Raw genomic sequence first — 15,600 nt, forward strand, 5'->3', positions numbered from 1 at the left:
GTATTATTTTTTCATGTTTTTATCATACTTTCCTTTTTTCCACCATTAAGAAATATTCAGCTCATTCTACAGAGATGTAATCCATTACTTTCCTGACTCCTCTCTGTCATGGGGACAGAGATACATCATGCTTGAGGAGAGGGTGCAAGGTGGCCAGGGACAGGGTGTCTGTCTGTCTGTCTGTCTCTTATGATATTTATGTAAAGGTTCAGGAAAATCAAACACCAAACTTATTGATGTAAGAAATTTAGTGGTAGGTGGTGGCAACCATCATCCACTCACTCGAAGTAGTGCTGCCTACTTCTTCCTTGGGCTTCATCATTCTTTTTCTGTGCCTACACTCCTCTCTTCCTATTTCTCCCATCTTTCCTGTCACTTCTTATTGCTATTCTTTCTTTTACAGGTGACTTTATATTGAGTGACAAGCCAAATGATTTCCTGTAAGCCAAGAAACTATTTACAACACTGGGTGATAACTACATAACCAAACCATACGTGCTCCCTACGTGTCAACAAGTGGGTTGGTGGAGAGTTAGTGCCCCTCCCCATTAAACAAATAACTCAAAGAGGAGAACTTGGAGGAATGAGACTCAGGAGGCAGCGATGATTCTTGAGGCACTATATTGTTAAATACAGCAATGAATAATATATTGAACCAGTGGGTCAAAGAAGAGACAAAATTCAGAGATGATGACACGCCAGCAAGACTAGGTTTACTGTTAACCAAAGAACCTAAAGTAATTGAATCTTTGATATTTCTGTGCCCTATAAGAAAAAATGATCATGTGGTCATTAAGTTCCGGATGATAAAAGGGAATGTGGTGTCGAGATGAGCTTTATAGACAGGGAAGATACAAGTTTGGGAAAGCAAACTTTACAAGACTGAGGAAATTTTTCTATCTATCTATCTATCTACAGCCCGACGCCCTAATCCCGCAAAGGGTGGCTGCAGACAAAACGCCTCCAAATCGCTCTGTCACCCACCATTTGACTACCCTCCCCCCCAACTCATCCCCCCCTCCCTCATATACCTCTCAACTCCATCCCTCAACCTCATCCTCGGTCTACCCCTCCCTCTCCCTCCCTCCACCTCACCTACATACACCCTCTTAGTCAGTCTTTCATTCTCCAATCTCTCCACATGTCCAAACCACCTCAGTGTATTTCTCCTAATCTTCTCAACCACATCCACATCCACCCCACAACGTTCCTTCACTTCTTCATTCGTCAACCTGTCCCTCCATGTCACTCCACACACTCCTCTCAAGTAACTCATTTCCACTGCTATCACTCTTGACTTGTTCCCCTTTTGCAAGGTCCATGCCTCGCTTCCATTCGTCAGGGTAGGGACCACAATACTATCATACAGTGACTTCTTAACTTCCATACTCACCTCCCTGTTTCTCATCACTGCTTTCAGTGAACCTACAACCTTCCTTCCCTGCTGTACCCTTTCACGCACTTCATCCCCCAAAGTTCCATCCTTACTCATCACACCCAAGTACTTGAATGCACTCACACTCTTCATATCCTCACCATCCAACCTCACTGTACATTCTGTGACTTCATTCCTCTCAAACACCATAACTTTACTTTTGTTTACATTAACTTTCAGCTTCCTCCTCCTACACACTGTCCCAGATTCATTCACCAAACCTTGCAACTCCCATTCATCTTCACTCAACAATACTGTATCATCAGCAAACAGCAATACCGGAATCTTCCAAATCTCACCCTCATTCATTAGAGCCACCTCACATCCACTGCCCTACCCTGCACCTCCTTTACAACCCCATCCATGTATATATTAAACAGCCATGGAGACATAACACAACCCTGTTTCAGTCCCACATTGAGATTAAAAAATTCACTCAGCTCACCATCCACTCGCACCGTAGCCCTAGCTCCTTCGTACATACTCTTCATGGCATTCAACAATTTCCCATCCACTCCATATATTCTTAATACCTTCCACATACCTTGCCTATCTATTCTGTCATAAGCTTTCTCCAAGTCCATGAAGGCAGCATACACTTTCTTTCCCTTCTCTAGATATTACTCCACTAAACATCTTAGAACAAATATCTGATCTACACACCCTTTTCCCTGTATAATAAATAAGAAAATCGTGCACTGGTAATTAACCCCTACACCGCGGGCTTGTTTACCAATTACTTGCGTGTGCCGCGGGGTTATTTGGGCTCCGACAGACTCTCAAAAAATATTTGCCAAAAATCAGTTATTAGTCCTAGAATAATAAAATTAAATATGCTTATGGCACATACCTTCAGCTTTCTCCTGGAATGATTGTTGAGCCTTCGTCGGTTACCGTAGGACTTGTGGAGACCTCTGAAGTAGGGTAACAAAGTCTCCACTTTACACTTCCCAACAACCCGTAATATGATTACCACAGCCAGATACAAACACTATAAACACTATTCTACAATTTTCAAGTAGTTTGGGATCCATACTCAAAAAAAAAAACACTGTGAAAGCAATGGAAATTACGAGCGCGTCTGATCGTCGCACTGGCACTAGTTCGCTCATGGTAGTCTGTCATTTATTATTCATAAAACCCCTCACACTTTATATTTCTATTACTATATAACACTTATATATATCTACAGTCTTTATCCATAAGTTTCCTTCTGTAGTATTAGTTTATTGTCACTGTAGGGATTCAATTTCTTTCAGTAAAATACGTAGCATTCACTTTCTCGTCCTGTATACTGGCATTGAGAGTGAATGTCACTTTCATCTTCACTCTCATAACTCATAGCATTCAGACATGCTAGAGTGAAACTTTCACTTTCATTACTCCTAGGGTATATACTCGTATTCTTATAATACTACTCATTTACATTTCTATTTACGTTCTCTATTTTATTTACGTTATTTACATTTCTATTTTATTTACAGTGTTATGCACTGTCACTTGAAATAACTTATAAAACTATTTTCCATTGTTCACGTATATTTACATTCATTACTTTCACTTGCTGTTTACACATTATTTACACATTATTTACAATTCCACTTGCACTGTTTTACTCAATAGAAAGATCGTAGTCACTCTTTTATCAATTGTCAGCCCTTTACCTCTTTCCACACGAGGTTTAGTAGGGGTAAAGGTCACAGAGCCATTTGCATGGGGGTGAAAAAAGGCCTTGAAGTCAGCAAGATGAAACATACGTCCTCTCACTTCGGTAGATGAGACTACACTGATAACGCAGTTGCCAGACCAGCTAGCCTAGAGGCCTGCTTTAGGGGTTATTCAGAGTTACCAATATTACTTCTTGAAACAGCTAAGTCTAGCACTGATATGATTGGCAGGAAATCTAGACAATACATTATAAATTTGGTAGTTCCAGGTGAATGTAAATATCATTTAGGGTTCTCCCTTCCCTCCTTACAGGTATATTTATTACGAAAATAGATTAGAGGCCTACTTAGGAGATATATAATCAGAGCTACCAATGTTATATCTTGAAACAGCTTTGTCTAGCACTGATATGATTGGCAGGAAATCTAGACAATACATTATAAATTAGGTAGTTCCAGGTGAATGTAAATATCACTTAGGGTTCTCTCTTCCCTCCTTACATGTATATTTATTACGAAAATAGATTATAGGGCATATTTCAAGGGGAAAAAAACAGCGAAAATTAGCGAACGAGTGCACGTGAGGTGTTGTCAGGTGATAATTAGCCAATTCCAGGTGTATGGCACTCTCACTTACCTTATTTCTTTCTTGTATATATTATTTGGTATAAGAATAAGACATAGGGCTTATTTCAATGGATGAAATCAGTGAAAAATTCCAGGGAAGATTTACTTAGCGTAGCACGGCCGGGCAGGCGAGAGGATAGGGTAATGGAGGGGGGGTAGGGAGGGGAGTCAAGAACGGGGAGAAATGGCTAAATTGTCAACAATGGATGGGAGTACAGATGAGATTAGGAGTGCTGACTAGTGTTGGACATTGGCAGTACCGATAGATGATACAAGCCCCCACTTGGAAGCCCGGGTGAATTCAAAATAACACAGAATCACAAAAGCGACGCCCCGCGGTATGATCCCTTGCTCCCAAGCGTCACGAAAGTGACGCCCCGCGGTCAAGGGGTTAATAGCATATAGTAGCTCCAACAGTAAATACAGTGAAGTACTTAGCATTTGTAATTTATTATCTGTTTTTGTTTGTAAATGATGATCTACGAAGAAAAATTAATGCAAATTCCTCTAAAAATAGGAACTTATTCTGGAAAGAGGTGCAGAGATGTAGGAGCAACAGCAGAAAGAAACGTGAAAGTGGTAGCTTATTAACCCGTGGGGATGAAGTAAGGACCAGATGGAAAGAATATTTTGAACGTCTGATGAATGGGACTGGACAGATCAAAGCAACTGATAATATGATTGTTTTGGGGGGTGACAGGATGAATTTGTGCCAGGAAATGTGACACTTGCACAGGTGAAGAACACTGTGATGCAACTGAAAAATGGGAATGCAACTGGAGTTGATGAGGTGTATGCAAAGATGGTTGAGTGTAGTGGAGAGAGCGGAATGAAGCGCTAGTTGGAGATTTGTAAGAAGGCATGGATGAGTGAAACTGCCAGCAAAGTGGAAAACGGCTGTGATTGTACCCCTGTACGGAAATAATGGTGAGAAAAGTGAGTGCACGAATTATCGTGGCATAAGTCTATCGAGTGTGGTAGGGAAGGTATACGGAAGAATTACTACAGAGAAATTGAAAGATATATCAGAAGTCATAGTGAGTGATGAACAGGGTGACTTTAGGAGTGGCAAAGGATGTGTGGATCAAATATTTACAGTGAGACAGACAGTGAAGAAGGTTTGTGAGAAGGACTATGAGGTGTTTATGGCATTCATGGTTCTGGAAAAGGCATATGACAAATTAGACAAAGAAGGATTGTGGAAGGTTCTGCACATGCACAGTTTAGATGGTAAGCTGCTAGGGGTTGTCAAGAGTTTTTATGATCGTAGTGAGACGTGTAAGGGTAAATGGGCATCTAAGTGAATGGTACATGATCAACATGGGCATCCAACAAGGTTGTCTGATATCCCCATGGTTGTTCAATAAATATATGGATGGGGTGATGAGACAAGTAAAAACATGAGTAATGGAGAGGGGGATGGCATTGGTAATGAATGGTGATGGATGATCTATCTCAAATTTGTTGTATGCTGACGATGCAGTACTACTTGCTAATACCAGACAAGAACTTCATAGACAAATGCAGTGTTTTGCTGATGTCTGTGAGGATTGTGCCTTGAGAGTAAATGTAGAAAAGAGTACAGTGATCATAAATGAGAGAGAAGGTGACCCCAGTGTGATGTTACAGTGAATGGAGACAGACTGGAATTAGTGAGAGAGTTCAAAAACCTGGGTACAGTGACAGAAAAGAGGAAAATGTGCAAAAGAAGTGAAAAATAGAGTGACACAAGGAAGAAAAGTAGTGGGTGGTATGAAGGCCTTGAAAAAAACAGAGGCTTGAGTGTTGCAGCTGTGCAAGGCTTACGTGAAGAAGTATAAGTGCCAATTTTTACATAGTGATGTGAGATATGGTGCAGCACAAAAATGAAAAGTCAAGAGTACGAGTAAGAACAGTGGAGATGGGACTGCTGAGGAATGTATGTACTATACGGAGTGTGAATAGGATATGAAATAATATGATTCATGAAAGATGCGAGTGAGGAAGTCTGTGGACACTAGAATCGATGAAAGTGTACTGAGACGCTATGGTCATGTGGGGAGAATGGATCACAACAGAGTGGTGAAAAAGGTATATCTGAGCGAATTTGAAGGAGGGAGGAGATGAGGTAGGCCATGGAGAAGTTGGAGGGCTATGGTGGGTGAATGTGTGAGGAAGATAGGTATGGAAGTCGGCAAGGCTAGGGTACTGACAAGAGATTGAGCTGGCTGGATGAATCTTGTGAGAAGTGAATGATCAGAGATTTGGCACCCCTTTTTAATGTGACGGCATCCGGACTGACCCTATCAGATATGTTTATGTGAAGCTAAAGAATGCGGTAAAAGTTTTTGGTGTATCAGATAGAGCCAGGATTCCAGGGGCTTGAATGATGAGTGAATGGAAGCATGGCCCTTTGGGCTGGGCAAACTTAGGCTGTCTGGACATTCCACCTCCTCATCCTACCCTAGGGTGGGAAAGGAGGTCCAGATGATGATGATGATGATGATGATGATGATGATGATGATGATGATGATGATGATGATGATGATGATGATGTTTGTATACACACACACACACACACACACAGGTCGCCGACAGAGATGGAGCTCTTCCTGGATCGTGGCTAAATAATCACAAAATCAGCGACGAAAAGAAGACCAACCGATTTATGAACATGTTAATGAGTGTGTGAGTGGTGGTCCCGTCGGACAGTAGTAAAAAAAAACGTGGCTATGTTCACAAAAAGAATAAAATATAGTGAAAATAGTCTCCATATGGTTGAATCATGGTGGACGGTGCAATGTTTACAGGTAGCGAGAGAGAATTCGAGGGCTTCTTTGAAGAGGATGTGGGAAATGGAAGTATTAAGTTGAACCAAACAAGAATAGCAGGTGTAGAGAAAACAGTGGAGAGGAATGTCCAGGAGATAAAAACGGTATGGGCAATAATTAAAGAGTTACAGGGACGGACCATAGAGCAGGATAACGAGATCAAAAGTTTAAGGAATACCCTGGAAAAAATTCGTACACGCAGTGACGAACAAGAAAGAGAAGTTACCGAATTAAAAGTTAGCAATGAATCAGCCTGTAATGAAACAAATCAGCTTAAGAGGGAGAATAAGAGGTTAGAAGAAAAAAGGGACAGGATGAAAAACAAACTAGATGAGTATGAATCTAAATCAAGAATACAGGATGAGCACATTAAAGAAATCAAGGAACAGCATAAGGGGTGGAAGAAAATTCAGGAAGAAGGAAATGTAAATTTGAAAGAGATTATAGAACAACAAAGTAAGGAAAAAGTAGACAGGTTAGGGTGCTGAGAAGTAGAGAATCTTTAGTTAGAGATGTAGGAGATAAGAAAAAATGTATAATAATTTCAGGAGTTAAAGAAAAACTAATGACAACAAGATCAGAAAGAGAAAGTGAAGAACTGAGTAAAGTTAAAGAAATAATGTCACTAGTCATGGAGGAAAACCACGAAGCTCAAGAAGAGATTGAAGAGGTGTTTAGGTTAAGAAAGTACGAGGAAGGAGGGGCAAGGCCATTGAAGATAAAGTTTAAGTCCCAAGCAACAGTAAATGAAATTATCAGTAGAACATGGAAATTATCAGACAAGGAAGGGTTCCAAAATGTTTGGATAAGGAGAGATGCAAATGAGGAAGAAAGAGCTAAGATAAAGGAATTAGTACAGGAAGCAAAGGTAAAAAACGAACAGAGAACGGAGGATGAGAAGATAGTGTTTTATTGGAGAGTCATGGATCAGAAATTTAGGAAGTGGTACTGGCAGAGAGAAGGAGAAAAGAGGGTATAAAAAACACCAAAAAGAATTGGAAGGTGGCATATACTAATGATGATGGTTTATTATCGGCAAGGCCAGAAATCAATGATTTTTTGAGGGTGCATGAACCTGAAGTTACGTGCTTTGTAGAGACCAAATTAAGAGAAGATATTGATGTTCATATAGGAGATGGTAAATACAAATTGTGGAGAAGAGACAGAAGAGAAAAAACGGGAGGAGGAGTGATGATAGCAGTGAAGAACAACATAAATGTAGATACTGTGGAAATGGGAGAAGGAAGGGCTGAAGTGATAAATATGAAATTAGAAACTGGAGAGAATAACAAGCGAGATATGGCAGTAGTGTATGTTCCCACTAAGACAAGAGCATGGAGTGATGATGAATACCAGGAAATGTTGTCAGACATGGCTAGCTATTTACATAAAATGATTGAGAAAAATAACAATACAATTTTAATGGGTGACTTCAATTGTAAAGAGGTGAACTGGGAGGAATGGGATTCAGGAGGCAGCAAAGATTCGTGGGGCACTACATTATTAAATATTACAATGAACAATGTGATGACGCAATGGGTTAAAGAAGAAACACGGTTCCGAGGTGAGGACACACCAGCAAGACTAGACTTACAGTTTACCAAAGAATCCGATGTAATAGAATCTTTGGAATATCTGTGTCCTATTAGAAAAAGTAATCATGTGGTCACTGAGTTCCAGATGATAACAGGTAACGTGGAGCTAAGAGACGAGCTTTACAGGTAAGGAAGATACAACTTTGGGAAAGCAAACGTTACAGGAGTGAGAAAATTTTTCGAAAATGCAGATTGGAGAAAATTCAGAGAAACACGAGAGATACAGAGGAAGTGGGATATTTTTCTAGGCTTCTATAATTGGGGAGTGGAAAAATTTGTGCCAAGAGTAAGGGGGAAAGAAAACAGAAAAAAGGAGTGGTTTAATAGAAGGTGTATGATAGCAAAAAAAAGAGAGATAAGGCGTGGAACAATTGGAGAAAGAGAGGTAACAACAGAACAAAGGAAGACTATAAAAGAACTAGAAATGATTACACAAGAATATGTAAAGAGGAAGGAACGAATTTTGAAAAAGGTGTAAGAGACAAATGTAAGGATGAACCCAAACTGTTTTATAGATTTGTCAATGGCAAACTGAAACAAAAGGAAGGAATCACCAAACTGAAAGCAGAAGGAGAGGTATATAAAGATGCGGCAATGCAAGCAGAAATAATGAACAAACATTTCCAGTCAGTTTTCACTAATGAAAGTGAGTTTGTGGAAGGGGAGGGAGTGACTAGAAATATAATGATAAAAGATATAAAAGAGGAAGGACAGGAAGTGTATAAATTACTGGAAACTCAAGATGAAAGGAAAGCCCCAGGACCAGATGGAATCTCTAATTGGGTACTCAGGGAATGCAGAAAACAACTGGCGGATAAGATTCACAGTTTAATTGTCAGTTCTCTGGAAGAGGGGAAAGTACCTCAAGAATGGAAGAGGGCAAATGTGGTACCAATTTATAAGGGAGGAAGCAGAGAAGAACCCCTGAATTATAGACCAGTGTCCAGGTGCTTGAGGGTGCGAAAGTGGATGTATGTGGAATAACTGAAACAAAATGAAGAGAAGAAAGTGTGAGAGAATGGGAGTATGGATGGGGTATATGTGCAGGAGTAGGTGAGAATGAGAGGGCAAAGGAAGGAGTATGTATAGTTGTGAGTAAAAGATGGAAGAAGAGCATAAGACAGTATGGATCACTTGGGTCAAGGATTGTGTGGGTAAAGCTGAAAGTTGGAATACAAATGTGGGCGATTGTGTGTGTGTATGCGCCAATGCAAGATCGTGCTAGCAGAGTGAGAGAAGAATTCTGGACAAATGTGGAAGTGTGCATGGAAAAGTTTGGAAGGAATGAGAGAGTGTTTTTGATCGGTGATATGAATGGTAAAGTAGGGAATGTGAAGGTGGATGGAATAGTTGGTGAGTGGGATGTGCCTGCGAGACAGATGAGAATGGCAGTGAGTTAGTGGACATTTGTGCTGGGAGCGGGTTGGTGATAGTCAATACCCTCTTCAGGCATAAAATGATCCACAGGTATACATGGCAAATGATGAGAAGGGTGGGTGGTGAACTGAATGAAAGGAAGGCAATGATTGATTATGTGTATGTGGATGAATGGATGTGAAGATGTGTAATGGATGCAAGGGCTTATAGAGGTTGGGGGAGTGGACTTTCTGACCACTACTTGGTGGTGGCTAGAATTAGGATCCAAGTAAGTTGGAGAAATAGAAGAAGGGAAAGACGAGAGAAAGGAGTAGTTGCAAGGAGAGTGGAAAGGTTACAAGAAGATGAGAAAAAGGCAGAGTATAAGAGAGAAGTGGAGGAACGATTGGGCAAATATGAATTGGAGCAGATGGGGGACGTGGAAGGTGTGTGCAGGATATTTACAGAAGAAATATGTGCAGCATGTGATGTGGTGTGTGGGAGGAAGAGAAGACAGAGGGGGGTGCAAGGAACAGCATGGTGGACTGAAGAGGTAAGACAGGCTGTGGCACAAAAGAAGAAAGCATACAATGAATGGATGAGAAATAGGGGCGTGGAAGAAGTTGAGAGGCGGAAGAGAGAGTTATATGTAGAAAGGAGAGAGGTGAAAAAATTAGTAAGAGAGAGTAAGAAGAGAGTGTATGAGGAATTTGGAAGGAATTTGAGTGTAAAGTGAAGGGATTGTAAGAAAATGTTCTGGAAAGAGGTGAAGAGAGTAAGACAGGGTGGAAGTAAGGTTAGCAGGGGAGTGAAAAGATAAAAATGGTAGATTACTAGTGGAGAAGGGAGAAAACGTGAGCAGATGGAGAGAAATCTTTAAGGAATTGTTGAACATACAGGATTGAAGTAATGCGAGTATAAGTGGCTGGGGTATGGCTGGGAGAAGGAGGGAGGTGAGAAGACAGGAAGAAATCAGTAGGATAGAAGTTGTGGAAGCAATGAAGAAAGTTCAATTGGGGAAAGCCCCAGGAATTGATGAAGTGTGTGGTGAAATGCTGAAGCATGGGGGAGAGACAGTAGTAGAATAGATGTGGAAAATGTGCAGATTGGCCTGGGAGGAAGGTAGAGTCCCGGAAGATTGGAAGTCAGGTATGATTATTCCCTTGTACAAAGGAAAAGGAGAAAAAGAAGTGTGTGGAAATCATAGGGGCATTTGTCTTCTTAGTATAATAGGAAAAGTGTATGGTAGGATACTTATTGAAAGAGTTAAAGAAAGAACAGAGGAATTAGTTGGAGAAGAACAGGGAGGCTTTAGGAAGGGAAGAGGTTGTGTAGATCAGATATTCATTCTCAGATCTTTAGTGGAAAAGTTACTAGAGAAGGGAAAGAAGTTGTATGCAGCTTTCATGGATTTGGAGAAAGCATATGACAGGGTGCATGGACAAGGGTTGTGGAAAGTATTAAGAATATATGGTGTAGATGGGAAGTTGCTGAATCCTGTGAAGAGTATGTATGATGGTGCTAAGGCCGCAGTGCATGTGGATGGTGAACTAAGTGAATTTTTCTCTTTGAAGGTTGGGTTGAAACAGGGATGTGTCATGTCTCCATGGTTGTTCAATCTGTACATGGATGGGGTAATAAAAGAGGTACAAGGTAGGATAGTGGATGTTGGAGTGGCCCTGGTGAGAGAGGATAGTGTTTGGAAACTCCCTGAACTGTTGTTTGCAGATGATACTGTGTTGTTGAGTGAAGATGAAGGGGTGCTGCAGGGCTTGGTGGATGAGTTTGGGAGAGTGTGTAAGAACCGGAATCTAAAGGTGAATGTGGGGAAGAGTAAAGTGATGGTCTCTGAGAGAGGTAAAGTCAGTGAATGTACAGCGAGGTTGGATGGTGAGGAATTGGAAAATGTGAGTACGTTTAAGTACTTGGGTAGTCTGATGAGTAAAGATGGAGGTTTGGAAGGTGAAGTGCTTGAAAGGGTACAGCAGGGAGGAAAGGTTGCTGGTTCCTTGAAAGCGGTGATAAGAAACAGGGAAGTGAACATGGAAGTGAAAAAGTTACTACATGACAGTATTGTGATACCAACTCTAACGTATGGTAGTGAAGCTTGGACGTTGTTGGAAGGACACAAATCAAGAGTGAGAGCAGTGGAAATGAGTTATTTAAAAGGAGCCTGTGGAGTCACATGGAGAGACAGGCTGACAAATGAGGATATAAAGGAGCGTTGTGGTGTTGATGTGGATGTGATAGGAAGCGTTAGGAGGAATACACTGAGGTGGTTTGGCCATGTGGAGAGGATGGAGGGTGACAGACTGACGAAGAGAGTGTATGTGAGTGAGGTGGAGGGGGGAAGAGTGAGAGGGAGGCCGAGAATGAGATGGAAGGATGGGGTGGAGAGGTATATGAGAGAGGGGTGTGTGAGTTGGGAGCGGGGCAGTGAAATGGCAGGGGACAGAGTGAAGTAGAGGCGATTTGTTTGTGGCCACCCCGAACGGGACTGAGGCGTCTGGCAACAGACAGATAGATAGACATGGTAGATGGAGTGAACAGTTATGCAAGTCTGTTTGCTGATGATGCAAGGACAATGAGGAAGGTAGAGGTTGAGGAGGATTATAAATTGCTGCAGGATGATCTGGATAGGATACACAATTGGAGCCGTATGTGGGAAATGAAATTTAATGCAAAGAAATATATAATATTGGAAATGGGTAAAAGTATCAAGAGGCCATCATTGAATTATTTGATGGGTAATGAACCCATCACAAAAGCGAGAGAAGAGAAAGATTTGGGAGTGCTGGTCCAGGATAGTTTGTCACCTGAAAAACACATTAACAAGGAAGTTAGTGAGACATATAAACTCCTGACTAATATAAGAGTAGCTTTTCATTATATGGATGAGGAGATGATGAAAAAATTGATAGTGGCCATGATTTGCCCCAGGTTGGAATATGCAGCAGTAGTGTGGTCCCCACACAAAAAGAAAGATATAAACAAGATTGAGAGAATACAAAGAACAGCAACCAAAATGGTCCCCAGTCTGGAAGATCTGTCGTATAGAGAGAGGTTGGAAAAGCAGGATTTGCCTTCCTTAGAAGAAAGGAGAAAGAGAGGAGACATGATTGCAGTGTTCAGGACCATGGTGGGAGTAGATAAAACCAAGAAAGAAGATCTGTTTGTATGGGATAAGAAAGTAACAAGAGGACACGGAATGAAACTCAAGAAACCAAGCTGCTTGAAGGATATCAAGAAATATAGTTTTCCTTATACTGTAGACCTGTGGAATAGTCAGGAAAAAGAGATCATCCATTCTAAAAACTTAAACGAGTTTAAAGCAAAATTTGACTTACTGAGAAACAGAGACGGGACCCCATGAACGTAGCTCATTTCCTGAATATCACAATTAGGTAAATACACACACACACACACACACACACACACACACACACACACACACACACACACACACAAAATAGTTCTTCCAATATCCACAATGTGTGTTGACAAGTATTATTAACACCTCTGTATCACATTTAAAAAAAAAAAAAATATGTAGGTTTTCAGAAATAAATTTTTAGATTTGAGAGTTTGAAACATATCATTCTGAAGACAGCAGCACAGGTATTTATGAGGACATATAGCACAGGTATTTATAACAGCTCAAAATCTTAAGAACAGCACTATACCTGCAATCTGCCAGCCACTTCTCCTTGCTGAGATATGATAGGAACATGATAGTTGAGTCGGACATCGTGAAACAGGCAGTCGAGAAATATGTTCGCCACCCCTATGAGATTGTGATTTTCTTGACTCTCATAGAACGGATCTGCTTCAGGATGGGTGGCAAGTGGGTCATTTTGTTGCTCATCGTACATTTCCCGCATTATTATAAGCTTATGCTCCAGTTTCTCCATTGACCATACCTGACAAGTAAACAGAAGTTTTCAATATAAGCCTTTTTTTAAAAACTCAAATACAGAACAACAGTACAAGTAATATCACTACCACTTTAATGTAAGTAGTATGTGGAAGTGTGTTCTGTTAGTTAATACTGTAATTATAGCATATTTAACATCTACAATATCATTATATCATTTTACATAGCACTTAAACCTGAAATATGCCATACCTGATTAGGTTTCCCCATTCTTTTGACTAGAATTGCTGGTTCACTGACAAATGCCGATCTTTTTCTATTAGGTGATAGGTTCTGTGGAGGAATTTGGAGAGTTACACCAAAAGTTGTCTTTTTCCCCATTTCATCAGCAAAGATGTTTGCCTCCCGCACTAAAGTGTTGGCCTTCATGATATCTTGCCGGAGCTGTGCAAGGCTACGACGGAATGTGTCCTCTCTGTAAGAGTAAAAAAGAGATCTATGCTCAGGCATGTTCTCTCTGCAGCAGACGAGCAATGATTAATAACAGAGGGCATATTATATTGAGTGTGGTGTTGCAAGGGTAGCTTCAAGTATTAACCTCTTCATCACGAACTTAACCCCTTCTCCACAAGCCTACCTTCTCACCAGTACCATATCCGAGTAGGAAGAGGAGGAGGATCCAGAAAGCTTTAGACAGCCTTCTGCTACCCCCATAGTAAAGCACTGACTTTTGACATCATCGTATATATGTCATATATGTATGTCTGGAAACTGTTACTCCTCACCCTGCCCAAGGGTGGGAAAGGAGGTTTGGATGATGATGATGATGATGATGATGATTGATGATGATGATGATTGATGATGATGATGATGATGATGACGATGATGATGATGGTGATGATGAAAATCAATGGTGCCATAAAAGATATACAGGTAAAGCAGCAGATGTTGGAGTGTACTTAGTGAGAAAGAGTTGTTGTTGTTATTGTTGTTGTGGCTGCTTAACCCCAGTCTACCTGACCAAGCAGATTTGTTGACCACAGATGAACAAATGCTCCTATGAGGTTGTCCAACAGGTTCCCCACCCCACTGATGTCATGTTTGCATCTTACTGCATCATGCACTGTGCTGTGCTCCATTATGTATTGTGTCGAGTGGGCCTAATCTACAAGTAGGGTACATGTCATGTGTGATTCCACCCAATCCAAACTTTAACTAGTAACTTGGGAAGGCTGGGTGGTGATCTGATCTAAGCCTACCTAAGTGAGGTAGATCAGCTCAGTTCAATAATACCTCTGTTGGGTGGATATCTGGGAGTGGGGAGAAGGCTCACAGTACTGTATAGTAAGGGGCTGTACTGTCCAGCCTGTGAAGTGGGTGTGTAGAAGTTTATTCATTGTTAGCGTAAGAGTGTCTGGAACCAGGACGTCGTTGAAAGCGTCTCGTAATGATTGTGTGAGGATGAATTTATGTACCATTTGTACTGTGTGGATGTGTCATATAATGACAGGGATGATGTGTGCTGATAAACACTGCCACACAGAACTGTGTACGTCTAATACTGAGATAATGAGGATGTTGGTTTTGCAATGTAAATGAGCTACAACAGTAGTATGAATGCAGTAAGTGAAGATACTTAAGGTATTGTTCTGTAAACCTGCAAAGTTTTGTAGTGAGCTTAAGATAGGATGGAAGCCCACACTGAGGAAGCATAGGACAATACTGGTCTGATATATCGTGTAAAGTACGGAGACAAGGTATGGTTTGGAAAAATAGCTGTATTATCGCTTGCTGACGATACTCTGTTGTTAACTCCTTCAGTACTAGAAATTTGTTGTGCATACATGCAGATGTTAAAAAAAAGTGCAACACCAGTACCATATTAGTGACATCCGTACGTGAGTACTGAGGTTATGTAATTGAGGTGATAGGGATTAAAGAATGCTTGGGATGGCTACTTTGGCATGTTTAGAATTAGATGTGGCATATCAGCTTTTGTATCCATCACATGATAATGCTGTACCGTACATAATAGACACGTCATAAGCCTTGACCAAATGTGCACAGTTTTTCTACAGTATATCGCAATATCTCATAGACCAATCATGTATTTTTCATTTTCCCGTGGTGTTGCACATATTCCCAATGATCCCAGAATGGATTTAGTCTGGCCCTTGAATGCAGAGGGAGAGGCTGTGTGAGTTTGTTATGGCCTCTTACATTCCTCCCTCCCATA

General features: G+C 40.9%; 1 protein-coding gene across 5 annotated transcripts in view; it reads right to left on the reverse strand.

Annotated features, from left to right (window-relative positions):
- Khc-73 (Kinesin heavy chain 73) overlaps positions 1-15,600 on the reverse strand; it is a 1,251,394-nt gene that overhangs the window by 578,994 nt on the left and 656,800 nt on the right. For all 5 annotated transcript variants that reach the window (XM_080267622.1, XM_080267621.1, XM_080267623.1 and 2 more), the window contains exons 16-17: positions 13,617-13,839; positions 13,174-13,410 (exon numbers count right to left, since the gene is read on the reverse strand). In XM_080267622.1, coding sequence (XP_080123748.1) covers positions 13,174-13,410; positions 13,617-13,839 — 460 coding nt within the window. The remainder of the gene's footprint in view (positions 1-13,173; positions 13,411-13,616; positions 13,840-15,600) is intronic.

The sequence above is a fragment of the Coenobita brevimanus genome, chromosome 24 (genome assembly GCF_032717465.1).
Source record: "Coenobita brevimanus isolate Jiangsu-jjx chromosome 24, ASM3271746v2, whole genome shotgun sequence".
NCBI lineage: Eukaryota > Metazoa > Arthropoda > Malacostraca > Decapoda > Coenobitidae > Coenobita > Coenobita brevimanus.